The following is a 27,667-nucleotide window of genomic DNA, read 5'->3' as shown; positions in this document are numbered from 1 at the left end:
TATCTGATGGTTTTCATCATCCAAATGCATTTGATAATAACTTAGGTAGGTGGGATCTACCCGCTCTGGTGGGATGTCATAAACGTCCCATGTCCCTGGCCACAATTCTGCTAAGCACAAACCATCAGGTTTTGATACCCAATCTACTGACGTGTAACGGTGTAAGTATCACAAACATTGTTCCCTATTATATAAAAAAGATAACTTGACGAAGCAAAATAACTTCAGTCCTAGCATAATCAAGATTGCTGCTCAAGACAATCTTGGAAACGCCCAAAAATATAATTTAGAAAAGGAAAATCATGGCGACAAGCAAACTTCGGTGAAGCTACACTGGTGGAGTTCCTGCCTAGAGACAACAGGATAAGCCGTCCTCGGCAAGCTCGTGTTTAAAATACCTGAAGCATAAATTATAAACTAAAATGGCAGTTGGGAAATAGAGTAATACAATGTTCAGATTACAAGAGTTAATTTTGTTGTCAGCCATGGGACTCAGATCCTTTTGCAAGAATGTATAAATATGTCAGTAATCATAAGTATCATCAGCTGTTTTTAGTGTTTAAGGTTTGATTCCTGAAGAATCATTTGGTGCACTCTTTACCTGTACCAACTTCCACGACATCTTCAGGCTCCTATGGAATCTGCAGTCTTGTTTCACTCCACAACATCACTCTGCAGTTCTGCAGGTGTAAGAACATTTTTGGATATGCAATCCTCGTTTCCTGTAAGTACAGTAGAACTAGGGACTTGAGGCCCAGGCACTGCTTCTGTAAGTGCAGAGTGCTTAGCTACAAGATCAACTTGGGGGTCTAATGGTGCATGTGGACAAACTTCTTTCTGCAGCATCTCTACCAGAGCATTAGTCTTTGCCCTAGATTGTGCATCTTCAATGTTAAATACGACGACATGGCTTTTCTGGCTTTCATCTAAATGGGAATTTGCATCTCTCTTTTGAGTCTCAACTGAATGCTCAACATGTGTATATACTGTGTCAACCTTAAGAGAAACCTGGTTTTCATTCAACATCTTATTCTCAGTGGCCACTGGTTTTAAATCTCCCTCAATTGTTTCAGTGGCATCATTTTGTGGCATTCCATTTGAATGGGAACTCTCATCACTCTTTGGAATCTCAACTGAGAGAGCAGCCTGAATATCTTGTGGCGTATCACCTTCTGGACACGCCTGGTTTTGATGTAACACCCCAATTGGTTCAGCGACTACTGACTTTGGTATATCAGCTACAGGAACATGGTTAAGTTTGACATCAGGACCACCCTCTGTATCATCAATTGGCTGATAACCCTTAAATTCAGCACCCATAGCCTGATTTTGAACATGAACCATCTGGACAGGTATCTCAGTTCCCTCCAGTGTCTCCACTGATAGTTCAATTTTAGTTTCAAATTTTGGATCTTCAGGTGCATCTAAACTATTTTGGGATTCCTTGTTTGAGGCATTTTCCTGCAGCAAATCATCTGGTTTTGCAGTTCCATCTACATTACAGTTCCACTGCTCGGTTGAGGCAGGTCCATTCTTGCCTTCAGACACTATAGCTGGCTGTAGCATGACCAAGTTCACCTGGTTGGTGCAAGCAAATACACCTCTTGCAGGATGACCAGTCTTATCTTCTACCAGTACATCAGTTGACATTTTCTTCTCAACCACAGGAACTGCTGCTTGAGAAGAAATTTGAATAGAACTGACATCATCATGTTGTTCTTTGGCATGTACACTAATTGCACTCTTGATGTTACCCTCACCTTGCTGCACAGCCTGTAATGTAGCTAAGAGAACTTTATTAGTGTCACTTGGCACTCCTTTTGGGTCTGCCTGAGGACCAGGTTGAAGCTCAGAGGGCAATACTCGGGGTGCTCCAAGGACCTGGTTGACTGGTGGGGACACCTTTTCTGGAAGAACATCATTTCTCTGAGGAAAGTTGACAGATTGCACATTCTTTTGTTCGGATTTGATTGTATGAGACACCTGGGCTGGGGAATCTACACCTGGGATAGGAATATCATTTCTTTTGAACATTTTGACATGTGGTGCCACATCATTTGCTGCTGAAATGGGAACAGAGAGCCCTGGCTCAAACACCACACCACTCAGAATGGTATCAGTATTACCAACTCTAACAGTGAGCAAATATCCAGCATCAAATGCCCCCTCAAGAACACCAGAAACAACCTTTCCGACCATGTTACTATTTGTATCGGTAGCTGCATCTATTTTCCGGCGACGATTCCTCCTTTCTGCATCAGAACCAGGTGTGATTGAAACTTTATCCCCATGATTCAGAGACTCACCCTTCCGTGGACGACCCCTTTTCCGCTTGACAGGGAGGTTTTCTGGAGCTAAAGAACTGGTTATTTGGTTCTCCTGGCTCATCTTCCAGGAGTTAATTTCAAGCCTGCCTTACAGAATTTTTAGAGAACTCTTCACTTCGAACAGGAGGAAATATTTGACTTGCTAAAAGCAAACACCTACAAAAATGATGAACATCCAACACTGAGTTATGAAACTGGAAAATATCAAAAGTTCAGAAATATGTTGATACAGACATGAAACTGGAAGAGAGAAGAGAAACTATGGAAGAAGAAATCAAATTTATCCATTTTCCCGCATCAGTGGCAATTTTGTAGTTTTTGAGTGATTTAGGTTTTGGCAAACTCGATCTTTTTTTTTAGCTTATTTATTAGTGCTCTGGGTATAGGGTTAAACATCTTAAATTGGAAAATAATTTCAATTATTAGATGTTTTAGAATTTTGACAAATTAAAATTGGAATAACATCACTTTTCTTTCACCCATTTTTTCCAAGGGTCAAAACTTGACTATTTAATTGATTTTGGTGTCATTAGAGGGAGAACACAATTTTATTATTGGTAGGGTGTCAGTCTGATAGGATCTGCAACTTCCAATTTTCTGGGCCTATCCTTGGAGTTGTTTTAGTTTGTCTAATTGTAGTGGAAATGGTCTTCTTTGATACATCTTCACCTAATAGTAGATTGTGGTCTGTTAATCCTTCATGCAGAGTTTGTTTGCAGTGCAAATCTAAACTGGATACAAATTTTGCATCTGGTTCAGCTTTACATCCATTTGTTTTTTGCACTCCTGATACAAAATTTGTACTTTTTGTATCATTTTCACTCACTGGCAGTGCAAATTTTGAATCCTAAAACTGAAGCAAAATTTGCACTGCCTTCTACCTCAATTCTCCCTCATACAAAGTGGGAACCACATCATCTTGCTTCCTACCTCACTCCTAAACAAACAGTCCTATCTCCATTCTCTTTCACATAAAGTGGGGACCACTTATTTTACTTCCCAAAAAGAAATAAGACAAAATCAAATCTAAGCAAAAATAAACAAGAATTTACACCCCTCCCATGCATTTACACTAGTGCAAATGTAAGTCGCATTGCAAATAACTTTAAGTGCTTTATTTTCTCTAGTTTTAGTGTCTTATTCTCCTCTTCCAACCGATGCCTCTCTCTTCATCCCCTGCAAGATTAAGCATGATTACAGTTGCTTCTTATCCCAGAGTTAAGACCAAACAAACACATACAACCACCCCAACCGAAAAAACAAAAACCACCATGCACAAGATTACTAATGGGGCTCAAATCATAACACAAACTTTTAGCAAGTAGCTTTATCAATTTTGAAGTCCTGGATTGCATGATATATTCAACAATTTGAAGCAAACCGACCAGTGTCTCAATAAGACAATATAACTTTTTTTTTTAAATTAAGGTATTGCATTAATAATATAAACAAAATGTGTACATTATAAGCCATGTACATCCCTTGTGTATAGGACTATACAACTTGCTAGCAAGGAATTAACAAGAGAACAAGACATCTCTATCAAAAAATCTCTTACAGACCAGCCCCTTGAAATCCTTGTGAACTGACAACCAAGACAAGAACAAAGCCTTCCTTTAATTCTGTTCAGCAGAGCATCACTATCAGCATATTCGTTCAAAAATACTCTAGCAATCCTTTCCTCCCACATAGACCACAAAGTAGCCATTGGAAGCACTCCCCAAAAAATTTATAAAAAGGCTTGAGTGGATTGTGCAAAGGAGCCAACCCATTCAAAAGTATTTAGAAGAACACTCCAAATTTTGAAAGCATTTAAACAGTGCAGGAACAGATGGTTGGCAGTTTCCAACTCAGCAGAACAACAGACACACCCCTGCTGATCCAAAGTCATTCCCCTTTGTAATAATTTATCCCAGTTTAAGCAATTTTTCCATAGCCACAGTCCGAACAAAAAACTTGATTTTGGAGGGAACCCCACTATGTCAAATTCTGTTTCTGGGAAATCACCAAGATTTTCTTGGCAAAGACTTCTATAGAACAATTTTACAGTGAGTCTATGATTGTTCTCTCAACACCATCTACATGAGTTAGAAGAGCCCACTTGGGGAATTCTGTACAGATTGCAGTAGTTCCAGCAGCTGATCAACCTCCCAATCATTGAGACTTCTCCCAAAAGTTGGATTCCATCCGATAATACAATTGGGTAGAGAAAAGCACTTGTTCACCAAAGCCTCCCTGTCTTAGTGAGAGTGTTTAAAAATAAACTAAATTTGAAAAGGACCGCACACGATGAGGAAGAAAGTATTAATAAGTCAGTCTTAAAGAAACAAAAGAATATGAAAAGGATGGTAATAAAAATATAATATGGAAGCTGTATGCTTCATCAAGCTCTTCTCCAAGCATTTAGTGAATCTTCTAGTAAGAAGATTTCATCAATCCACAATTGTCTGAACTCTGGATTTGAAACAGGAACTGATCCACTCTGGCCAAAACATGATTCCCAATCATCATCCCTAGGATCAAGAGATTTAGAATTGTCTTGTGATCTTATCACTCTCAAATAACTGCAAATCATCCCTGCAGATCAGCAACAATATAATTGCTATCTGAATTGAATGCTGAGTGTCATCATTTTATGAACAATTGTGCTAAACATTGATCCAGATCCCAGAATAAGAAAATGGTAATGGCAAAAGATGAGGTATTGATGAAATTTAGGGTCAACAGAGAACAGCGTTTTAAGACTCGGAACGGACTGAACGGTTGGACTGGTCAACTTGGGAACAGGAAGGTATTCTGGTTTTTAAAAGTCCCAGTTTCCTTCCTTTTCTTGGAAACCCAATGGAATTGGCCAAAACCCAACGGAACCGTTGAAAACCGCCCAGGTCTTAACAACCCAGCCAGGTTTCAATGACCTGCACAGGTCATTAAGCGGTTACAAACTTTAAAATGGTGCAGTAGAAAGATTTGACCATCATCAACTCTTAGTTATATGTGTCTGCATTCAACCATCAACCCATCATGTCTTTTGTGCTTACTGGCCCCCACTTATTTATGTGTCTTTAATCACAAAATATATTATATATTATTAGGTGGTTTGCAGTCAAACCATTTTGACCCATAACCTGGTGAGCAAGGTTTAAAATGTCGATGTCGATGGAAATGTCGCTTACCAAAATATAGGGCATATGTCGGAAATGTCAAGGGGAAATATTGTAAAAATTAGAGACATTGTGGAAATATTATGAAATATGTGGAAATATGCAAAGATATTTTGTAAAATGATAAAAGAAGCATTAATACATATTTCTAGACTATTATCTTATTCCCAACCATTATATAAAGCTAAGAAACTAAGATCAATAACAAATTAGTAAACGACGATTTACTGATTTATTATGCATTTTGATGTTTTTACAAGGTTATCTGATATTTTCTTTTCTTATTTTTAATGCTGATTTATTATAAATTCTAATGTATTTATTTCACACTAGTAAATAGAAATACATTTATTCTGATTTTTTCAATATTAAAGTTATAGTACATTATGTTTTATTATAAATTAATAAACTGATTCTCCTTTTTGTAGTATTAAGATTATGATAAATTCTGATTTCTTATAAAACTTAATGAATTTATTATGACTTTTAATACTAAATTTATAATAAATTATGATTTAGTATAGAATTTATTAAATTTATTCTGATTTTTTATATTAAATGTAGAATAAGGTTTATTATAAAATTTAGTAAACACTTTCTGATTTTAATAAATATTTTAAAAAATACTAACTAGTTAATATTTTATTACTTGAAAAATATGTTATGTTTTATATTATAAAGTAATTAATTTATTCTTTTGTTTTTATATTTTGTTATTTCTTTTTATAAATATTTTATTTGAAATATTAAATAGAAATTATTAATGGAATAATCTATATAAATATACTGTATTATATTAATATAATATACTAATATAATATACTAATATATTATATTTTTAATGTAGATTAGTCGACATCTTGTCGACATAATAGGAAAAACTGTATATTTTTTTTGTTATCTGGTCCGATTTGGTCGACATTTCCTAATGTCGATCGACATAATTTAATTATTATATTACCATCCACTTTCATGTCGGTGAGCCTTGACATCGACATATGTCAGGCGAAATTAGCGACATTGGCGACATTTGAAACCATGTCGGTGAGCATTCCGGTTGTGTTCGGTCTGAGTCTCAAAACACTGATGGAGAGGATCCTTATACAAGTAGCTAGAGAGCAAAATAAGCCTCATTTAGTAGTTCCTACATATTTTTGTTAATAAGGACATTTCTGTTCCAGAACAGGACTCCTATTTCTTATTCCCGAGAAACCAAGTGTTTGGCAAAATGTTCCTAAGAAACAACCATGTAATAGGTCTGAAAATTGCTAGGAAGAAGAAAGAGAAAAAAACATATGTTACCTAGTCAAAAATCTCCTCATCGGTGGTCTTGAAGGGGGCCAAAATCTTGTTCTTGAAAGAGACTATAATCCTATTCTGTTTCTTTAGACGGAGAGGATGGGAGGGTTTTCCAATCTCTAGTTGGCGGTTACAAGAGAAGAGGAAGGATGCTAGGGCTTTATGCTCCAACATATCTTTTTCAATCAATGAAATCTAATTGTTTGTTCAAAATTACCAATTTGCCCCGACTCTCACGTGGGTTTTAGACACACATGTTCACAATTTTTAATGACATCATGGGGACCTCATGTTCCAGTGAGCTAGTTCCAGAAAAAAAAAATGAATTCGACATTTCTAAGAAATGGATTTTCCCAAGTGTGTTTTGGCCTGGGCATGAAACAATTCTGATCAATCGAATAAACCGAACACATTTTTGTTCCATGGGAACACCTAGAACACCAAAAATGTTTGTATGGAACGATTCCAAATGATGCCTAAATTTCTAACAAAAGAAGAGGAGAATATAGGTTTCATGGAAAATAAGGAGGGTTGCCAATAAAGGAAGTTCAAGAGTGAAGTGGGTTAAGGAATGAAGAGAATATTGAAGGCATGGTTTTAAAAACCGACGCAGAAACAGAACGGCTTTGACCAATGGTCAAACAGTAACCCTGTTCACATGATTTTGGGGTTCAAAACTGGACCCGGAGCCATGACCAGAGTTCCCTGGTCAACCAGTCCAACCATCCTGTCCCATCCAATTTTCAAGACCTTGATTGAATGTGACAAGGAAATTTCTAAATATGGGTTAGAATCTAAAAGAAAGGTGGCCAATAGGAAGAAGGTAATGCAGTTGTCCTCAACCAAGAAGATTCACAGATGCTTTAAAAAGATTATTATGGATAACTGCTCTTAGACTCTCATGTTGAGGATAGAAATTTTATAAAAAGAAATAGAATTCCACTAGTTCCTAGATCTATAGAAGAAACACAGAGCTTGAGAGACTTGGGAGTCCAAAAAGTGTAGTTAAAGCACATCTAGGCATCAACTAGAGAATTGCCCAAGAGTTTTGCTGGCCCATCACCGAGACAATCAATCATGTGGGCAGTATAGATATAAGCATTGTTGTAGTGGCAAATAACTAATTATGCCCCTTTATATATTAATAAATGTTTGTGACCCATTTTCGGTAACAAGAGTGAACATAGATAATAATAACTTGGGCGGTTAAAAACTTGTAAAAAAATTAGGGTACTTAAACTTCTCTATGTGGAATGTACAAATGTTTTCCTTTGAACTAAGGAGGTTATACAAACATCTTGTAAATAATTCTTAAAATCAAGTGCAAGTTGTCTTTCATGATTTACTGACTTAATAGTTTATAATTAATACAAAATTCCATAATACTTATGTATGGTTATACACATGTATTATAAATTATGTTTATATTTATTTTCATTTCCTAGGTGTGTTTTTTTGAGAAAAAGGAAACTTCCATTAAACAAAGAGGGGGGGCGGGGGGGGGAGGGGGGAGGATGTACAAGAGATGAATTACAAGAGGGCTTAGCATCACCTACGAAACTTTGATTTCCTAGGCGATGCCTAGGCATCTCACCTTGCCCAGCCAAAATGCTTAAACATAACCTAGTTGACTTAATTACACATGGTAAATATTAATAATGAACCCTCAAATAGGAAAAAGCAACAATGCTGGACCCGAAACACTTCAAGGTAATGTTTGGAACCACGGTTTTGCATTCCCATTTAAACTCCAACTGCTAAGTAGGTGATTTGACTCTAGCATACTAAAATTATATTTGGTTTCACAAATCAATGTTTTAAAAGGCATGGGAGGCATACACTTCAAGTCACCCCAAAACACACTGAGGTGCATGCCAGAGGCATGGATGCCTCTGAGGCATATGTCTCAAATGCCTTTTGCATGAGGCATGCTAGAGGCATACACCTCATGCACCTTCTGCATGTCTCAGACAAAAAGAAAGAAAGGAAACGGAAGACAGAAAAAGAAAGAAAGATAGAAAGAGAAGAGAAGAGAAAAAAGAAAAGAAAGTGAAAGGAAGGGGAGGGAAGAGAGAGAAAGTTTGGGCCCCCAGACCTGAGACCCCCCCATCCCCAAACACCTTTTTAATGCAGGTCAATTTGGCTTTCCTTTTTTTTTTTTTTTTTGCTATGCCTTTGCTTTGACAGCACCCCCTAGCTAATGTTATGCAGCTTCATTCTTTTAATAGAAAGCATCTGTCTTTCATAAAAAGAAAAAGAAAAAAAAAAACACAAGATGTGATCCTCCTCCTCCTAAGGAGGCTAAGGCTTACACCTCTTACAGAAGAGCGGAACTAATTTGGGAGTCAGTGACTGCAGCAATTATTTGGACAATATGGGCTGAAAGGAATAGATCTTGAACAATAATTTTTGGAGAAATAGATGATCTCATCAGGACTACTGTGGATAACATTAGATCTTGTGCTTCCACCCTTAAGGAGTATAGTTCAGTTACTGAATTCAAAAAGTTTAAGGATTGAGTTTGTAATTTGACTTTCTAGGACTGGGTGGGTGGTCTTAGATGAGAGTACACACTTAACCACTGGAGATTGTTGTATTGTACTGTTCTATGTTCATTATGAATAAAATTACCTTAGTTTTTCAAAAGAAAAGATTTTTTGTTAATAAAATAACATTTATTAAAAAGAAAAAAAAAAGAGGACGCAAGGAAGGTGACCAATAGTCACCCAAGGGAAAAGAAAAAAAACCCTTCTAGACAAATTCCATAACCATACCATACCAACCAGACTACAACACCTAGACACCCAACTCTCCAACCAGATAATGACAGCCAAGAAAACAACCCACCCCAACCAACCACAACAACCCAAGCAAAATCCTGAACCACTCAACTCTCCAACCAGATAAAGACAGCCAAGAAAACAACCCACCCCATCCAACCACAACAACCCAAGCAAACCCCTGAACCACTGCTCAAATGAGCAAAACCAAACCAACTGAAAAAACAAAGAGAAAACAAAACCCCAATTAAAGCCAAAACTGCAAACTGAAAAAGACAAACCAGAAAAAGGAACCTCTACTTCTTCTTAAGAGCTTTCTTTGACTTCATCATCTTGTTTCGCCCAATCCCAGATAGACCCCCTTTTAATCTAGCAAAAACTTTTAACACCAAGATATTCGATCTTTTCTCTGGCTTCTAAATCTTCTCACTGCAAGAGAAACCTCCCTAACATTCTTCAGATCCACAGAATTCTCATTAATCCTCTCAAGCTCCAAAAAGCTGACCTGCTATCTCCTCCCCAACCTCTCCATTAGCAACCCCATCAATCCAGTTCTCAGACCAATATGATTATTTCCATCCCTTAAAGAATTTCTTTCAATCTTTCCACCAGCCTCCCTCTTATTTCTTTTCCAGTTCCTTAAAAGTTCTCCTTGCAAATTCCTCACCCCCTAAAAAGAACAAAACCAGAGATTTACCTCTACCTCTGTGTTCACCATAGACTCCAAATCAACAGATCTCTCAATAACATGAGTTTCATCAACGTGAACACCTTCATCACTAGAACCATTGTCATCATCTTTTTCCTCATTACCACCTTCAATAACTTTACTTTCCTCAAGAGGTTTAGTGCAATAATTCTTTTTCCTCTTAAACACCTTTTAGCCATACTCTGTCAAATCATCTTCCTCGATCCATCCCTCTCTTTATTCTTTTCCTCCAATCTCCTCATCCTCTTCTTCAAATTCAACTCCTTCACTCTTCTCATTTTATATCATGTCAGCCTTTTCTTCAACACAAGACAATTGAGCAGTTTCCACTTTACCTATTGTTCACTTCCCGTCTTCAACCAATATCTCTAAGTAACAAAACCACATGTTGCTCTTATACTCTCCTCTTCAACAAAAACTGTATCCTCCTTAGCTCAATACCAGAACAGCAATTAGCTATTGCGGTGGAAGACTGATCTATTCTGAATGATAGTTGTCAAGGTGACGCCTAGGCGACAAGGCACCCTTGGAGGCTCACCTCGCCTAGTCGCCAAGCAGTTTTGTATGCTGTGTTACAAAATACTTTTATATTCTTAATTTTTTGAGATTATAATTATTCATTTTCTGTGTTTATATACTATTTTCTTTTTATGATTTTCTTATTTGTTAGGGTTTAATCAACACAAACATTGCTAACTGCTGTATTGAACCCTCGAAGACTTCAAAACCTGAACCAATAAGGAAAAACTTAAAATTTTGTCTGATCAACACATTTTCTTTTCTTCTTCACCTTTTCTTTTCTTCTTTTCCTGTAACAAAAATAGGGGTTCAGCCCCTATATTTTTTGAATTTTCTTTTCTTTCTTCTTCTTATTTTCATGAATATGTTGATTTTCTAGACTTTAACATGAACTTTATACTTTTCTTATGGATAATTATTAGGAATCATGGTTATGGAACCTAGGGAACTATGTTTTTTACTTAAAAAAGAATCCATCGCCTAGTCTTGCCTTGGTGCCTTGAAAACTATGGTCTGAATTTTAAGTGTCTCTGAAGAAACTACTATAAACAGGGTATCATTTTTTTTCCATTTTTTGTAGGTCATTCTATGGCAAGAAGAGTCTATAGAATGCATCTTGTTGATAATAGGGGTTCTTCAACAGGTGGGTGGAAGAGAAGTACATCTTGAAGAATATTCAACATTTAATGACTCACTGCAAATTTTCTCTCCCTATCAGGTGACTTTTTTTTATCAGCACACTTTGTAAAGCTTTACAGATGCATGTGGATCATCCATGTTGGCATGGAAATGCTTTATTGATAGATGACCAAGTAGAGGTTTTAGCAAAAAAGGGAATATTTGGAGCCTCTCCCCGTTTGCCATCTGCTGGTATTTGGAGATAAATGAATTTAAGAACTTTGTTTTTTGAACTGTAAGGTAAAGTATTTCATTGAGATCAAAAGGCCAAAAAATAATAGAGCCCCTGTACAATGAAAAACTGTACAATGGACAAACAGTATACTCAGTATAGCCAACCCCCAGAAACAAAACACTATGAGCTTCTTACCCAAAGGAAATCAAGATAAAAAAAGGATTAGGTGTGTCTGCTTTTAAATGGTGGGTGATTTGCCAACCACGAGTGCACCATCCCCATAATTCTGTTGAGCACCTCTTCTTTTGAGGTCTGCCTCCCCTCGGAAACTATATCATTTCTTTCACACCACAATGCCCAGAAAAGTGCAGAGGGGAGAATGCTCCATGCTACCTTTCCAGCCCTGCTTAGACCTCCTAAGAACCAAGCCTGAAGCCCCTATATAACCCTTCACATCAGCCGGGAAGCACATTTTAACTCCAAATAAGTCCAACAATCTTACCCAAACCCAGTAAGTAATGTCGTAATGTAATAACAGATGGCTAGAAGTCTCTACACTTCCATTACATAATGTGCAAGCCAGATCTGCCATCTCTATGCCACTTCTAACTAAATTGTTCTTAGTTGAGATCTTAACCTGCACTACAGAGTACAGACCAAAAAAAGAAGGCCAGCTTTGATGGTACAGACCTGATCCAAATCCTGTCACTCAGAAAGGGAGAGGTATCCTCCATTGACAAGCAGTTGAAAAATGATTTCACTGAGAAGGAACCTGACTTCTCAAACAGCCATTTCCTTTTGTCCTCTCCTATTCCAGAAATCTTGGAGTCATACAAACCTGTAGCAAGTTGACCAAAGAATCCACCTCCCAGTCATTTAAATTCCTCCTGAAATGAGGGTTCCAAATACAATGTCCATTTTGCCTCTCCAAGTAATCAGCCACGGTAACATACTTTTTTACAACAATCTCAAATAGATCAGGAATAAGGTAGGGCCATCCCCACACCAGTAGTCCTTCCAAAAGAGCACCCTACAGCCATTTCCCACTTCATATTTCATGCCCTTCAAAAACTGTGGATGGATTTTCTGAATTGCCTTCCAAACTGAACACCCACAGGAGGACCTTACCACTTCTGTCTCCCACTCCCTGCTACTGGAGCCATAATTGGACACAACTAATCTTCTCCACAGACTGTCCGGTTCACTGAATCTCCATAGCCATTACTCTAACAAGGTTGTGTTGACATCTTTCACTCATCTTATCCCTAGACCCCCCTTGGTCCTGGGGGTGTAGATTTTCTTCCAGTTCACCAGACGACATTTTGATTCCTCCTTCCATCCCCCTCCACAGGAAGTTTCTCATCTTTTTTTTTCTAGCACTGCAGCCCATCTAGCTGGAATTGGGAATAAAGACAGGTAGTATACAGGGAGGGAGGATAAAACACTCTTGATTAAGGTGACTTTACCCCCTTTTGACAAATACTCAGCCTTCCAAGAGGCCAGCTTTCTATCAACTTTCTCAATTATGGTCTCCCAAATTGTTCTGGATCTACAGTTTTCACCCAAATGCATACCCAGGTATTTTGATGGGAATTTAAGAACTTTTCAAGGAGAGAAGAGATACAGGTAAAGATCAGAAACATTGAAAGAACATTAGTCTCGTAAATGTCAACATTACAGAAGTTGAAAGGGTTCCAATTTTCTAAAGCTTGTAATGTGTGGGAGTTCAACATCTTTCATTTTCAATGGGACAGTCATTTGATTGATCCATCTCTAAGGTCTGTAATCTGTTTGTTATTGATTGACCGTTTGCTCCACTCCAATATATCTTTACTCATCAAAAAATGAAGAAAAGTGAAATAAATTTGGGAAATTAATGATTAAAACAATAATGAGGCCGTGAGAGAATGAGGATTTAGGAAGTTGAACCTAGAATGAAGTTTAATAAATCAAACTTTTTTTTGAAGAGTAAAATGAAAAGTATTATATATAGAAAAGAAAACAAGATACAACCCGAACAGGTGTAAAATTACACCCGAACCGAATACTGCAACCAGAGATTACAAAACACAAAAACTAACAAAAGAAAACAGGGGACCCCCCTTTTACACATATTGTCTAGTCTTAGTCACATCCGTCATCATCCTTGCCCCAAATTAAATCATGTTTCCACTGTAGCTTCTTCTGATCTCTCTCTTCCCTTTTCCTCTTTTCAAAGACTTCAAGAGCTCTTCTAGCAAACTCTTCACCTCCCCAAAAGAAAAGCCCTAAACTCTTGCCAATTCTAACTTCCCTGTCCACCAAACTCTTAAGCTCCACTTTACCCCCCCCCCTCTTTTTTTATCAGCTTGCTGAGACAAAACGAGACTACTCTCATCCGCTTGGTTTCCTTCCTCCTCATCCCCTGAGGCCTCAACCCCGTCCTGACCTCTAGAGCTTCCTTTATCAGGGTCGACATAACCTCCTCTCCTGCAGCTTGAAGCTCCTCCTCCCTCCTTTCATCACCCTTCTTTGATTCCAGAACTTTTAATTTCTTCCTCTTGTAAACTTTCTATATTTATTGGAGGGTCCTGCCCCAATCAATCATCTTTTAGCCTTGAGAAAACCTTTGACACATGGACAAAGTGAGGATTATTTGCCTCTTTGGCTTTCTTCATCCCTTCTGAAGGTTCAAAGTCTCCTTCCTTGTGAACACATCTTCTCCGACCTAAATGGACTCCACACATTCTAAAGTTGAGTCAGAATTGTCATCCTTGTCCAGAGCCTCTTTCGCACCCTCAGCACAGCATCTCTTGATGCCAATCCCTTCCTCTCCAGCCCTGCCTATCACGTCTTTCTTGTCCTCCCCTTCCACCTTTACTAGATCCTTTACTGCTTCCCCAGAAACCACCTCCGTTTCCTCCATCTGATTTTCTGAGCAAACAACCCCTCTGTTCTCCTTTTCAAACTTCTTTGTTGTGACGAGACAGAAGAGGAAGAAAGCTCAACTTCGAAATCACCAAAACACAGAATAATACCTTTTTGCTGACCAGAACTCGACTTCTCAATCTTCCCTCCACCACAGTGATTCTCCAGATCAGGCCCTTCAGCTGGACTTACACTTTGATTTGTCTCCTCCCAGTTCTTATGCACAATCCATTTCCACAGATCTTCAGACTGAAACACACACCCAGCTCTTCGGCTCTGCTTAAACTTTCTCTCTTTCAAAACCCCCAGCTTGAAACGAGGTGGACGTAGGGGTTAGGGAGCCAAATAGATGGGTTCAAGATAAAGTTATCTTTTTTTTTTGGAAAGAGAACTTTTAGACAAAGAAACTCAAGATTCATAAAAAACTTGAACATCAACTTGAGGATTAATTTCTAGGTAAAATCACTTTAGGCTTTTAAAGGACCACACTTGCCACAATCAAAAGGATTGCAAGAGCAACTTCAATATTAATTCCATTAATTCCTTTTCTACAGAAGAGTGCAATATATCAACTTACATAAACTTAACATCAAGCATAACCTCCGTAATCACACCATGACAAACTACTCAATTCCACTCTTAACTCATGACAAGCTAACTACCAATGTTTTAAAATGCGGAGGCGTGACGTGAGGCATTCCACTACCTAGAGGCGTGAGGCGTAATTCAGAACGCAAGAGGCATAAGCCTCCCGAACACAAGGAGGCGTAAGCCTTCTTAAGATGAGCGGGGTTAGGAGGAGGATGAAGAGGAAGGGGGATCTCATTTTTTTCTTTATTTTTAATAAAAAAATTTTATATTAAGAAGAATAAAGATGCATAACAGTAGTTCAAAGAGGAGGTGTTGTCCAAGTGAAAGGTGAGCTCGCTTTGCTTGTGGAGCAAGACCCCCCTAACTCAAAAAAACAAATTGGGCTGCATCGAAAAGGGGGCGGGGGTCTGGGGGGCGAAGCCCCCCAGCCGAAGGGGCAGGGGGAAAACCATTTTCTTTCCCCTTATCGTTTCTTCCTTTCCCTTTCCTTTTCTTTTCTTTCCTTTTCTCTTTTTTTCTTCTCTTTCCTTTCCTTTTCTTTCCCTTTCTTTTCTTTTCCTTTCCTTTCCTTTCCTTTCCTTTCCTTTTCTTTCCCTTTCTTTTCCTTTCCTTTCCTTTTCTTTCCCTTTCTTTTCCTTTCCTTTCCTTTCCTTTCCTTTTCTTTCCCTTTCTCTTCTTTTCCTTTCCTTTTTTTCTTTTTTTTTTCCTGTATTTTCATATCAGGTGTGCATGAGGTGCAAGAGGTGTAAACCTCTAGCACGCCTCATGGAAAAAAGCGTAAGAGGTGTACGCCTCAGAGGTATCAGCGCCTTTGGCATATGCCTCAGGGCGTTTTGGGAGCACCTCGCCTGGAGATGCGCCTCCAGGCATACGCCTCCCATGCCTTTTAAAACACTGCTAACTACAACTTGTGACAACTAGTCGACTCCATTGTTGAATCATGACAACTAGATAATTTTTTTGATCAATAACTACAAGCATTCATTAATTTTATGAAGATGGTATAGTACAAAGAGTAAATGTACAAAGTAAAGTCAATGAGATAAAACCTCTTATTTCTCCCCAAAACAAACCCATTGCTTACAACTGTGCCCAGAAAAGAGTTTCTCATCCCACCCCTCGCTTGGCTAATGTGTCTACAAAGGAACTAGCACCATGCTTGCACCAATTTAAGGTTACTTCCATGTTTCTTGTTAGCCACCTTAATTTCTTCTTATGACAACTAAATAATTCATCATTATGCAAAATTACCCTTAGCCAAAAACAAAAACAATTAGAATACCCTTATTACAATAAATAAAAGGACAAATAACAGGAAAAGAAAGAATACATCAAAGCCATTAATCAAAAAATAAGAATACACCAAAACCCCTTTGAACATGCAGGAGTAAAGGCTTGAATTCAGTTTTATTTTTGCTCTGTTGTGTCATCCCCAACTTATTTTGTGTGGATCTGTGCTCATAGCAATGTTTGTGTTTGATTTGTTCCTCCTTTTTTGGGAAACAAGAGGCCCTTTTTCTGATGTTTAATGCTGTTTCTTACCTTGTTTTTCTTCATTACTGGAGAGATGAACTGCAGGACTTTCAGAATGGCTCTTTGGTACAGTGACTTTTTTTCTTGCTAATGATCAGTAACAATGATCAAAGAGTTTTATTCAAATTATAAAAGGAATAAGAAACTGTCTCCCTTGAGGACGTCTCAAGGAACAGAACAAGTACAATACAATAGCTGACTCGTAGCAAAAAAAAAGTAATACATTCAGCCTCTCAGATAGACCTGAGGGCCTGGTGCTCCTCGGTTAAGTATAGCTGCTTTTTGTATCATATTTTGATATCCATCATTTCGATTTGTTTCTTCTTTCCATTTCTTTTGCTCAGGCTGCAAAAGAAAAGTTACGCTGTGAAACTTTTTAATTACCTCTTGACAAACATTACATTTACTAATACTATTAAAAAAAATTTATTGTCAACATCATTATTTACAATAATTGATCTTCACAAGTTATTCCTTTAATATGTTTTATTTGCAATTTGTCCAACCTTTTATTTTTATTTATTATTTTACCTTACTATCCATTTCTAGATCCCTATTACAATTTAATCCTTTGGAATCTTTGGATGGCTCATTAACTGAATATTAAAATGCTGCATTAATTAGAGAAACAAAAATAACAAGTACACAGTCTTTGTGATTGCTATAAAAGTCAAAGTGCATCAAGTAAAATGCCAAAAGGAAATACTTCATATATTTTATTGTACAAAGAGGAATGCTACTAACTCCGCCAGTGTGAGCTTGTCTTACACTGCCAGTCCTGAGCCCAAATAGAGGAGAGTGTATCAGGTTGGCAGGCAGCACTAAAACTTTTGCCAAATTCTCATGATATGGATCCTAATTTGTCTTGTCGTGATCATACTAGGGCGAGCTCCAGAAATGATACTCATAATATAGTTGGAATAAAGCATGGATGATGATGATGACAAAGAGGAATGCTAATAATAATGAGAGACTACCAAGCGAAACTTTAATAAACTATGATGCCTGAAAACCTGTACAAGGGTGTCATGTCGTGTCGGATACTTCAAACTTTAGTCTAAATTTTGTAACTGATGCCACATCCAGCCTTGTCCTTATGGTATCCGGGTAACATAGTCAATAAATGTATTATTGTCATAGTCCTTGCCAAAAAGTAAGTCTGAGCAACATAAGGGAACTTTGTTGCCTATGAGACTAGGTGCCCACCTAGGCATTTCCTAGATGTTAAGTCTAAAACCTATAATATATAGCATATATACCATGTTAACTTGGCACACGTTCTCCTATTGTTTCTTATAGTACACATTATTATCATTTCACATAGAAATACAACTATATAACAAATAAATAAATCTATGGAGCATGACCTACAAATAAATTCATAAAATCCAACCAAACTAAACAACAAAAAACAATAATAACAGTTAACCATCTATTATTCATCAAAAAACAATAATTAACAGTTTATATAATTAACCACACAATAACACAAAAAGAATTTTTTTTTCAAAATTTCAGTATGCATGTAAAAAATGGGGCAAAACCCCTGTGCTAATGTCTAACAAAGCAAACTGGAAGAAGAAAATGAAGATAATGTTGATGACGATGGTGGTGGTGGTTTTCTCACTTACAAGCACATGTTCCTATGTGCATGTATTGAGAGTGATAGAGACACAGTACCCCTGTCCTGAGAAACCAAGAGAGGTAATGCCCTTGTTTTGACACAAGCTCAAAATGAGAAATAAGAAAGTATACATACCTGGCACCTTCATTGGTTACTGATAGAATCCCATGTGGATCATTGGTCTTCATCCTTTCTTCCACTTCTCTTCCTCCCTGTCTTAAACCCTCCAACTATTGTGTCAAAATGTCACCAAAACCCTTAATTATTGCCCATCCCATATTTTATACCATTGTGATACAGCACAGCACAGCACAGCATAGCACCCTATACAACTCCCACTGAAACTCCCATTTTACTGCCTAGTAGTAATGGGACACATGTAATGGGCAAAACATACTACCAATGTCATAAACATCGGAAAATAAAAACAGAAAACCCCACCATACTGCTCCCAATCATAAGAGGGCTTCTTCTTCTTCTTCGTCCCAAACACATAAACAATAACTGAAATTTCTTTTGCTCCCACTTCCTTCTCCTTCCCATCGGTTCTTAAAGCAGAGCTCCCAATCTCTGCATCAATATGAAAGCCCAACTGTTAAGAGGGCTTCTGTTCCTTTGACCCAAATGATTACAAAGGCTGCAATTTCTTTCTCTCCCTTGTGTTAGAAAAAGCTTTATGTAATATATGGGTTCTCACTGCAATTGGAGTATTACTTATTATTAAACACTTATCTACCCCCTCTCTGCAGAAAAAAGTATTCTTTCTTTTCTAAGATGTTGTTTCTATAGTTTTCTTTAGGGCTTGCAAACAGATCGAATTGAATTCAAATAAGGGTAAACCCAAATTCTGTTTAATAATGGATATAAGGCATCCAGGTTCAGTACGAATTATGATCGAATGTGATTCAATTAAAGAACTGAATATCCAATTAGAATATGATTTAATTATCAAAACTAATAGAAGGATTTTTTATACCAAAAAAAGATCTATATCTATACAACTACTAAAAGTACACATGAGCTTGTGGAACTGTCCTCCTTAACTAAAATACCCCTATTTTTTATTTTGGCTCCTCTCTAACTGTGAGGACAAAAAATGTTATTTGAACTACTACTTTTCACTTCATTCAATTCTCTCTCATTAAGTCTTATATTTAAGGTATGAACTACCATTCTCATTAAATTCTATATTTAAGGTACCCAGCTCCAGTCTCCATTCATGACAAGCTAAGTACAACTTGTGACAACTAGTCAACTCCACTGTGAAATCATGACAACTAGATAATTCATCATTATGCAAAGTTATCGCTACCCAAAAACAAAAATAATTAGAATGCCCTTATTAAAAAGGAAGAATACATCAAAACCCCTTCGTACATGCAAGAGTAATGGCTGGAATTCAGTTTTGTTTTTACTTTGTTGTCTTATCCTCAAGCTATTGAGCATGGATCTGCCCTAACAGTGTTTGTGTCTGATTTGTTCCTCCTTTATTGGGAAACCGGAGGTCCTTGTTCCTGATGTTTGTAATGCTGCTTCTCACCTTGTTTTTCTTTGATACTGGAGAGATGGACTGCAGTACTCTTTGGATGGTTCTTGGGTATGGATTTATGTATATGTATGTATATGTGCTTAATATGCATATACATGCATGCAAACATACCATACAAGGTGTGGGATTTGGTAGGGTGGCATTTTTCTTGTTAATGATCAGTAACCATGATCAAGGAGCTTTATTCAAATTATGAAAAGGAATAAGAGACCCTCTCCCTTGAGGATGTCACAACAAACAGAACAAGTACAATACTATAGCTCATAGGAAAAAAAAGAACAGTAGTACACAGCCTCTGAGATGGATCCGAGGACCCAGTGCTCCTCATTTAAGTATAGCTGTTTTTCGCATTATATTTTGGCATCCATCCTTTGATTTCTTTCTTCCTTCCATTTCTTTTGCTCAGGCTGTAAAAGAAAAGTTACGTTGTAATTTTTTTTACATTAGCTCTTGATAAACATCACATTTACTGTTAAAAAAATTTATTGTCAACATCATTATTTACAATAATTGATCTTCACAATCTGTTCCCCTTATTGATCAATAACAGGAAATTTTCATTGATAATTATGAGGATTACATCAAAAGAAATTAGAAGAGATGGCCTATCTTATCTCTCCCCAGAAGCAGAAAATTACAAGAAATCAATTACAATTGTGCCCAAAAAAGATGAGATCTCCCAGTCCCCTGTCTTGCCAAAGTATCAGCAAATGAATTTGCACATCTTTTCACCCATTGAACTTTCACTTCCATATTTTGAATTAACCGTTTAATCTTTGTCCTTTCATTATTGAATGTCCAATGACTCAATTCTTCTTTTTGCTTCACAATTTGTTCCTTTACTATGTTTTATTTGCAATTTGTCTTACCTTTTATTTTTATTTATTAGCTTACCTTAATAACCATTTTTAGATCCCTGCTACAAGTTAATCCTTTGGAATCACTTTGGATGGTTCATTAACTGAATATTAAAATTCTGCATTAATTAGAGAAACAAAAACAATAAGTATACAGTGTTTGTGATGGCTATAAGTGCATCAAGTAAAATGCCAAAAGGAAATATTTCATATTTCTTCTTATACAAAGAGGAAAGCTACTATAATCAGAGACTACCAAACAAAACTTTAATATGCTATTTTTTTTAACAAAACTTTAATACGTTATGATGCCTGGATACCTGTACAAAGGTGTTGTATCATGTCAGATGTTTCAAACTTTAGTCTAAATTTTGTAACTGATACCACATCTAGCCTTGTCCCTACTGTATCCAGGTAAAATGGTTATTAAATACATTATTGTCATAGTTCCTGCCAAAAAAGTAAGGCTGAGGAATATAAGGTCACTTTGTTGACTTGTCACATGTTTTCACATTCTTATTATTTCCTCTAATACACATTATGATCCTTTTACATAGAAATAGAATTGCATAACAATTAAATAAATCTATGGAGCACATCCTACAACTAAATTCATAAAATCCCAACAAACTAAACAACAAAAAACAATGATAATTGCTAACCTGCTTCCATTATTCATCAAAAACAACAGTTAGCAGTATATATAATAAATCATACAGTAACACACAAAAAAATCAAAGAAAAAGTACACATTAAGAATTTTTTTTACAGAAATCTGGTATGCATGGAAAAAATGGGGCAAAACCCCTGTGCTAATGTCTAATAAGCACACTGGAAGAAGAAGAAAATGAAGAAGATGATGATGATGGTGGTGCTGATGGTGATTAAAGGGGCAGAATCCCTATTCCTCCAATATTATTTTTTATCAATAACTCATAAAATCGATATCATTAGAATTAAATAAAGAAGTACAACCAGAAGTTGTGAAGGAAACAAAGAGGACACCAGATGTCCAAACCCCCAAAAATTACATATGGGCCCAAAGCATAGACTGTTTGCACCCCTTGTTTAGCCAAACTATCTGCCAATATTTTTTTTTTTGATAAATGAGAGTAGTTTTATTAATTAACAAAATAGTAGTACGTTCAGCCTAGGAAGAGACACGAGGTGTTACCTCCCCCTAGGACTGAGTCATAAACACTAAACAAACACAAGCCTGAAACACAGTTACAAAGTGGCCCAAAAAAGATCTCCCCTTGACACCCCTTGCTTGGCCAAAGAATCAGCCATTGCATTTGCTGATCTGCTGACCCACTGAAACCTAACTGACATATTCCTTGTCAGCCATTTGACTTTCTTTAACAGATCCCTGTAGCCCCAACAAGCTGTCTCTGGACTTGTCAACCAGCCCACTACTACCTTGGAATCCCCTTCTACTATCAAATTATTCACTCCAAGTTGACTGGCCATCTGTATACCTTGCACCACTGCTAGTATCTCTGCCCTTACAGAATCACCAACACCCACTGATACTGAAAATAAAGACAACATGTTGCTATCTTTGTCTTTCAGAATCCCTCCTATTCCAGATGGCCCTAGGTTACCTTGGCAGCTACCATCAAAATTCAGTTTTACCACTCCATCCGGTGGGGATTCCTATTCAGCTTGTGATTTGTTCTTAGTGGAGACTGTAGAAGCCACTGCTGCACAGTTTCTCCTTAAGTCATCAAAGGAGAAACCAGCCAACAATTGTGAAGATTTTAGCCACAAGACTATCCTTGTCATTATGCATTCCTTAATTTCAGCAAAACTTCTTTCCTTTTCTAGAAATATTCTAGCATTTCTCTCATCCCATAAAGTCCACAAGGTAGAAGCTCTGATACATTTCCACATTAGCTTCCCTCTTCTTGTCAATCTCCCAAAGGCAGCCGGAATGAACAGCAGCTTTACTTCGGAGGGCAAGTTCCACCTACACCTAAATAGTGCAACAACCCAGTTCCAAATATTGGCAGCAAAAGAGCACGGTATCAGTAAATGGTTACAGTCCTCACCCTTCACTTTACATAAGAAGCACCAATTTGGGGACAAACACAAGTAAGGTATCTTCTTTTGCAAGTGTTCCACCGTATTGATCTTACACAAGTAGGCTACACAACAGAACACTGCTATCTGCCAATATTACTCCTCCAATAATATTGTATTGGGGCAAACGGCAAACCCCACTGCTTTTCTCATTTACAAGCACATGTGACTATGTGCATGCATAGAGAGTGACAGAGAGGTGGTACCCCTATTCTGAGAAACCAAGAGAGGCTCTGGAATCTCAAAGTTAGGGAAATTAAAAGGACGCAGGGCCCCCATACTGTGAAGCCTGAGCCACACACAGAAGGATAATGCCCTTGTTTTGAATACAAACCTAAAAGAAGGGAAATAAGAAATAAGTAAGAAAGTATATATAACTGGAACCTTCATTGGTGACTGATAGAATCCCATGTGGACCATTGGTCTTCATCCTTTCTTCCACTTCTCTTCCTCCCCGTCTTAAACCCTCCAACCTTTGTGTCAAAATGTGACTAGAACCCTTAATTATTGTCCATTCCACCTTTTATAACATTGTGATACAACACAACACAGCACCTATACAACTCCCACTGAAAATCCCATTTTACTGCCTAATAGTAATGAAACACACCTAATGGGAAAAATGTGCCACCAATGTCTTAAAACATAGGAAAATAAAAACCAAATAAAAAACCAACAGAAAAAAAAAAAACCACAATACTGCTAGCACTCTCTTTTTTCTTCTCCTACCAAATTTGTTCTTCTTCTTAGAGTGGAGGTCCCCATCTCTACATCAACATTAAAGACCAATCATAGGAGGGCTTCTTCTTCTTTGGCCCAAAAAAAATTACCAATACCTGAAATTTCTTTTGTTCCAACTTCCTTCATTTCCTTCCCATCCGTTCTTAACGCAGAGTTCCCAATCTCTGCATCAATATTAAATCCCACCTATTAAGAGGGCTTCGTCTTCTTTGACCCAAATGATTACAAAGGCTGCAGTTTCTTTCTCTTGTTTGTCTTAGAAAAACCTTTATGTTGTATATGGTATCTTAATGCAATTTGAGTATTATTTATTATTTAACATTGATCCATCCCTCTGCAAAATAAAAGAAAAAGAGTAATCATTCCTTTCCAAGATGGTATTTCTATAATTTTGTTTAGGGCTTGCAAACAGATCGGATTGAATTTGGATAAGGGTAATACCCGAATTTGGTTCAACAATAAATACAGGACATCCAAATTCGGTATGAATCCGGCAAATCTAAAATTTCATATACAAGGAATTTTTTTATCTATACTATCTATAAAAGTGTGAATAGGCGTCCCTAGCTTCTGGAATTTTCACTGGACAACAAATGCCCCCTCTCTAAATTTTGAATTGGAAAACAAGAAAAGGCAAAATTGTTATTTTACATCTTCATTTAGTATGGCTTATTTGATAAAAAGATACAAAAGTACTTTTTTGTTCAATAATTGGAAAACAAGCCATAGCAAAAATGTCATTTTACATTTTTCATTTAATGCTTAGTTATTATTATTAAAAGTGCGAATAATGGTGTGGAACTTTTGTTTGACTAAACTACCCCAATTTTTGAATTTGGTCCTTGTCCAATTTTAAGGATGAAAACAAAAGAACTGTGTCTATACTACCATTAAAAGTGTGTATGGGCTTGTGGAACTTTCCTTCTTGACTAAAATATCCCTATATTTGAATTTGGTCCCTCTAATTATGAAATAAAAAAAAATGCAATTTGAACTACTACTCAACTCGTTCAATTCGCTCTCATTAAGTCTTATATTTAAGGTATTAACTTCCATTCTCTCACTAAATCCCATATCTAAGGTATTTTTCTCACTACTATTAAAGTATGAATGAGCTTGTGGAACTTATCTTCTTAACTAAAATATCCCTATTTTCAAATTTGGTTCTCTTCATTCAATTCTGTTTCATTAAGTCTTATATTCAAGGTATTAATTCATATTCTCTCATAAACCCTATATTTAAGGTATTTTTTCTCAACAATAAATTCTAATTATTAGATCTATATCCAATACTTTTAAAAATATAAAACTCATGTTTTCTACAACCAACCAAAAAAAAAAAAATCAAAACCGTTCTTACAACAGGTGGTAAAGCAATTCAACCAACCATCTAGGTCATATGGGCCAACCCATGATGTCATAGTTAAGTAATAAAAATTTCTAAAGTATAAATAAATACAAAAATATAGAAAATTTGGCCACATCTCTAATATTTTATATTAATCATATTAAAGAAAAAATAAGTGTGATAAACAATAATTGTTATTATTAATGGTGGAAATGTTACACAAAACTTAAAACCAACAGAAAAATGATAATATTTAAAACCAAAACATTTAACCTTTTGTGTCAAATGTGTCAACTTTTAATAGCATAATTAAACTATAAAAATTAAAAAAGATAAATATACAAAAAATATGAAAAAAAATACAAAAAAAAAAATTGTAGAAAACATTCGGGAACATCTCTAATATTATATGCTCATCATATTAACCAGGAATAAGTGTGATAAATAAAAATTGTTTTACATACATAGAAATATAAAAACAATTTGTAGAAAAATTTGGACTCATATTATTACTATCATCATCTAAATTGCCATGTGCAAAGTACATACTCAGCTAGTTCAACAAAAAGTTTAAAAGTTCCATGCAAAATTTAGAAACAAAAATCTGCAAAATAAAACAAGCACAAAAGTTCTTAATTTCATATAACTAGAAAAAATAAATAAAACTAAGAGATAGGCCCCAATGCTTAAAGTGCCATGGATGAAAAGAATTAAAATATGGAAATTTGAAGACACAAAATGATTACTATAAAATAGATATAAAGACTGCTAAGACTAGAAAAAATAAGAGGGAAAAGTACGTAATTAGAAGACAAAGGAAAAATGGGGATGGAGTTTTTTTTTTTTTTTTGAAAGAGAAAAATGAGAACAGAATTTTGCATACAAGGAAAAAGAAAGAGTAAAGAAAAAATCTATCCAGTGGTACCAGAACCATTTTGAATAACATTTAGAACTATAAATCCAAGAAATTTCCAAGAACAGGGTAAAAAATTTCTCCACACGTGGTACCAAGGTTGTTTACCTAGTAACCTTCCCTCAATATTGGATCAGTATTTACCCATTTGTAGAGTGTAAATAAGTGACCCACAATCTTCTGTTTTCAGCCAAAACTTAAGTAGCTCTAAAGATCATAATTGAACCTGGTTTTATCCAAAGTACTTTCTTATAAAATTAAAAAATAATAATAATAAAACTTTGACCGAGGAGTTGATTGAATAGTCCACAACACTCCCGAAAGCTCTAGTAAAATTTCTCCACACGTCAAATAATATTTCTCGTCAAATGCTATAAGTTAACCTGGTTTGGATTGAGCAATCAAAATCGCCACTTTGCAAACCCCGATTTCAGATCGAAAGCCAACTTTAAGTGTCAACTGCCCATTTCTAACCAACCAAACCCCAACAAGCTTTAAAAATAATTATAATAATAATAATAATCAATGTTTGTAGCATCGGGACCCTAATAGTAATGCTACAGGCGCTGATAGCAGCTCAACCACGTTACATTGAATAAACTTAGGTTCCAAGCTATAGATACGGGATGGTAACTCAACATTGCCGGAAAACAGAAAAGCTAAAAGAAAATAGAAAGCAAATAGAGCGACGAACCTCTTGAGTTCCTTCTTGCCTTCTTTAGATTTCTCAACCAACGTCCGGTGGTGGTGAAGCCTTGGCGGAGGATCGAGGAAAAAAAACCTTCCCTAATCTCTCAGCGAAAGGGAAGAAGGTAGCATTTGGAAAAAAACCCTTCTTTAATCTCTCAGCCAAAGGGAAGAACGTAGCAGGTATTTGGGCATCATGGAGTCACCGTTTGTAATATTTAGGGCTTGTTAACATTTTTTTCTTCTTTTTTAATTTTTTTGGTAGTTGGATTTAATGAGCTCGGATTTAATAACTTGGTTTGGCATTTTATATCTCTTTTTGTGAAGTGTTAAGACAGAAATACCCCAATCTTTCATTAAAATCCTTCCAATTTTGTGGAGGATACTATAAGCTGTCTTTGGGAAAGCTTACAAGCTATCTGCCCGTTTGGGAGGACTTTCACGCAGCGGTTTCTAGCGTTACGTGAAGCGAGGAGTACAGAACACCGATGAAGTTGGAAAGTCAAAATTATCCGCTTTCCAATAAAAGCTGGATCAACAGAGCTCAACCAACGCAGATGTCCTCCCAAACAGGATGGGTAGGGGAGGGTTCGGCTGCGTTGGATGTGGAGATCGGAGATGAAGGGTTCGGCTGGAAAAAAGAATGGGAAGAGGCAAAGAGTTCTCGAATAGGGTTTTTACATAGTTTTAACTATGGGTCGGGCCGGGCTGGGCTCAGGCCCGAGGTTAAGCCCAAAGGCCGGCCTGGCCCATGAACAGTCTAGGGGTGAGCGCTGTTCGGTTAAAATAAAAAATTTTGATTTCAGTTTTTTCAATTCGGTCTTTTTGATTTTTGGTTACATCGGCTTGGTTTTTGGTATTCGGTTTCGGCTTTTAGAATTATAAATTCAGTTACCTGAATTGATGAACTTTCTATTGTTATATGTATAATATAATATATATTTATATATTAATATATAATATAATAAAAAATGATTTCATAATATATTATATGTTATAATATATGATAAAGTATATATTATTAAAATTCGGTTTTAACTGAAGTAACTGAAAACAGATTTGAAAATTTTGTTTTCGGTTACTTCGGTTTTTCTATAATCCGGTTTTGGTTTGGTTTTAATTTTTTTTGTTCAGTTTTTTTAATTTTCATTTATTCCATTCAGTTTTTAATCAAATAACCCGAATGT

At 36.5% G+C, this 27,667-nt stretch overlaps 1 protein-coding gene across 8 annotated transcripts; it reads right to left on the bottom strand.

Moving 5' to 3' along the window:
- Window positions 1–386: 386 nt before the first annotated feature.
- LOC148845633 (uncharacterized) lies at window positions 387–27,099 on the bottom strand. 8 transcript variants are annotated; one of them, XM_088954206.1, is made up of 3 exons: window positions 26,488–27,099; window positions 21,030–21,176; window positions 387–2,483 (listed from the first exon to the last, which is right to left on the bottom strand). In XM_088954206.1, exon 3 carries the CDS (start codon window positions 2,386–2,388, stop codon window positions 655–657), a length of 1,734 nt encoding a protein of 577 aa, XP_088810332.1. In that variant the 5' UTR covers window positions 2,389–2,483; window positions 21,030–21,176; window positions 26,488–27,099; the 3' UTR covers window positions 387–654. The 8 variants fall into 8 exon arrangements, with proteins under 8 accessions (XP_088810332.1, XP_088810330.1, XP_088810335.1 ...); XM_088954204.1 differs by having other exon boundaries at window positions 21,030–21,159; XM_088954209.1 differs by lacking the exon at window positions 21,030–21,176 and adding an exon at window positions 20,747–20,828.
- Between the last annotated feature and the right edge of the window lie 568 nt (window positions 27,100–27,667).

This window comes from Nelumbo lutea, chromosome 7, assembly GCF_056320005.1.
Source record: "Nelumbo lutea isolate HS-2025 chromosome 7, American lotus-T2T, whole genome shotgun sequence".
In the NCBI taxonomy this organism is placed as follows: Eukaryota; Viridiplantae; Streptophyta; class Magnoliopsida; order Proteales; family Nelumbonaceae; genus Nelumbo; species Nelumbo lutea.
The sequence above is the reverse complement of the archived record's forward strand: the minus strand, read 5'-3'. Positions and strand labels throughout refer to the sequence as shown.

Excerpts from the sequence above, each read along its gene's own strand:
- LOC148845633 (XM_088954206.1), bottom strand. The coding sequence starts at position 2,388 with ATGAGCCAGGAGAACCAAATAACCAGTTCTTTAGCTCCAGAAAACCTC.